A 2,193-nucleotide genomic window follows, 5' to 3' on the forward strand; every position below is an offset into this window, starting at 1 on the left:
TTGGGGGTGGGATGGCAGGGGTAGGGGGGCGGTTGGGCTGGGGGAGCTTAAAGGGCTTTGCCAACCCAAATGCTTCTGTGATTCCATGATTCTATCCTATGATCGAGAGTGGAAGCTCTCCTGGGTTCCTAGCAGGCCTGGAAGCTCCCTTGGGAGCCTGGCGTGGGTTACAGCAGAGGAGAGATGGTCTGGGTTAACTCTTCCCTACTCCCTCCTGGCAGCATCGCTGGCAGCGTGGCTGAGAGCTATGACACAGAAAGTGGATTTGAGGATGCAGAGAGTTCCGATGTGGCCAACTACGTGGTGCGATTCATCAACCGCTTTGTGGACAAAGTCTGCACGGAGAGCGGAGTCACCAACGAGCACCTCAAGGGGCTGCACGTCATGATCCCTGGTGAGGCACCTTGCAGCAGCGCTGGGGAATGGGCGGCTGTGTGGTCTCGCTGGGGATTCTTCCAGACCAGCTCAGGAGATGGTTCTGCAAGAAGCAGTGGGATGGCCAAGAGAAGGCGCACGCCCAACGCGATGGGGCGGGTTGGCAGCCTGGTGGGTGGCGTGTGGGGCAGGACTTTGCTTGCGGTCTCTCACTTCACATTTGTCCACAGATATTGTGCAGATGCACATAGAGACACTGGATGCCGTGCACAGGGAGAGCAAGAGGCTTCCTCCCATCCAGAAGGTAGGGACCTGGCCCGCTGCAGTGTGTGTGTGGAGGTTCTGGTGCTGTGTGGGGCTATCAAGTCCCCTTCCGCGGTCTGCGCGGGCCTGAACTTCCCATCATACGTCCCTGTAGCCAAAGCTGCTGCGCCCCAACCTGTTGGTGGGTGAGGAGTGCGTGATGGAGGGGCTCCGTGTGTACCTCATGCCTGATGGACGGGAAGAAGCTGCTGGAGGGAATGTTGGTGGTCCACCTCTCCTCCCTGCAGAAGGAGCCATCTTCCTCACCACCTACCGCATCATCTTCAAAGGCACTCCCACGGACCCCCTGGGTAAGGGTCCCATGTGCACCACATCCTCTGTCCCCAGGGGTTGGTGATGCCGGGGAGGAGGTGGCTGGTGGCTCTCCTGGAGCAGTGGCCACAGCTCATCCTGCTGCAGCAGTTGATGATAAGGGCCTTGGTGGTTGCCTTGGGTGAGTGACCAACTAGCACTGGGCCTTGCTGGGGGTTGCCACAGCCACCACAAGCTTGGTGGTTGCTCCCAGGACTACGAAAGGGGCGGTTGCTCTTGCTCTCCTCCTTTGGTAGATGATAAATGAGTCATGCCCACCCTAGGCATCACCTACAGGTCGCCATGGGCTGGCTGCAGGGCTGGCCGCCTTGCCCTACAGGGGTCTCTGTGGTGACGGCCACCGAGGGTGGTCCAGCGTGGACTGGCTTGCACGGGGCTGGGGCAGCGGGATGTGGCTCACCTCTTCCCATGCTTGTGCCCAGTGGGGGAGCAGGTGGTGATCCGGTCCTTCCCCATCGCCTCGCTGACCAAAGAGAAGAAGTTCAATATCCTGGCCCAGGTGGATCATTTCATCCGGGAGGGCTTGCAGCTGCGCTCGTGCACATTCCAGGTGAGGCCGCGCGGGGCTGCGGGCTGCTCCTTTGCACTGCGCCCTCAGCTGAGGAGCGTGTTGCTGGCGAGACCCAGCGGGTTCCTGGCCATGGCTGGCACCATCCCTTGGGATGAGGCGCTTGCTGCCCGGCCTGATGTGGTTTGGGGGTGGTTTTCCTGAGGGGAGCAAAGACAGCTGCTGTAGCAGGTGACTGCACCCGCGGGGACAGAGCTGGAGGCCTCCCTGCAGAGGGAGGAGTAGGCCGTGCTCCGTAGAATCATGGAACGGTTTGGGTTCACCCAGTCCAACCCCTGCCGTGGGCAGGGACACCTTCCACCAGACCAGGCTGCCCAAAGCCCCGTCCAGCCTGGCCTTGAGCACGGGGAGATAATTCGAGATAGCCAGCATGGCTTCACCAAGGGCAAGTCCTGCCTGACAAATCCAGTGACTTTCTATGATGGTGTGACAAAAACAGTGGACAAGGGAAAACCAACGGATGTCATCTATCTGGACTTCTGCAAAGCCTTTGACACGGTCCCCCACAACAACCTTCTCTCTAAATTGGAGAGCTATGGATTTGATGGATGGACTGTTTGGTGGATAAAGAATTGGTTGGATGGTCGCATCCAGAGGGTAGTGGTCAATGGCTC

The 2,193-nt window shown here is 59.4% G+C and overlaps 1 protein-coding gene across 1 annotated transcript in view; it reads left to right on the forward strand.

Moving 5' to 3' along the window:
- Positions 1-2,193, forward strand: part of LOC104127481 (myotubularin-related protein 5-like) — a gene marked incomplete at its 3' end in the record, with an annotated part of 66,798 nt that overhangs the window by 51,719 nt on the left and 12,886 nt on the right. Inside the window, 4 exon segments of the mRNA XM_035895677.1 lie at positions 222-394; positions 606-679; positions 794-989; positions 1,434-1,561. Coding sequence (XP_035751570.1) covers positions 222-394; positions 606-679; positions 794-989; positions 1,434-1,561 — 571 coding nt within the window.

Source organism: Egretta garzetta, unplaced genomic scaffold (assembly GCF_000687185.1).
Source record: "Egretta garzetta isolate BGI_Z169 unplaced genomic scaffold, ASM68718v1 scaffold986, whole genome shotgun sequence".
Classification (NCBI taxonomy): Eukaryota; Metazoa; Chordata; class Aves; order Pelecaniformes; family Ardeidae; genus Egretta; species Egretta garzetta.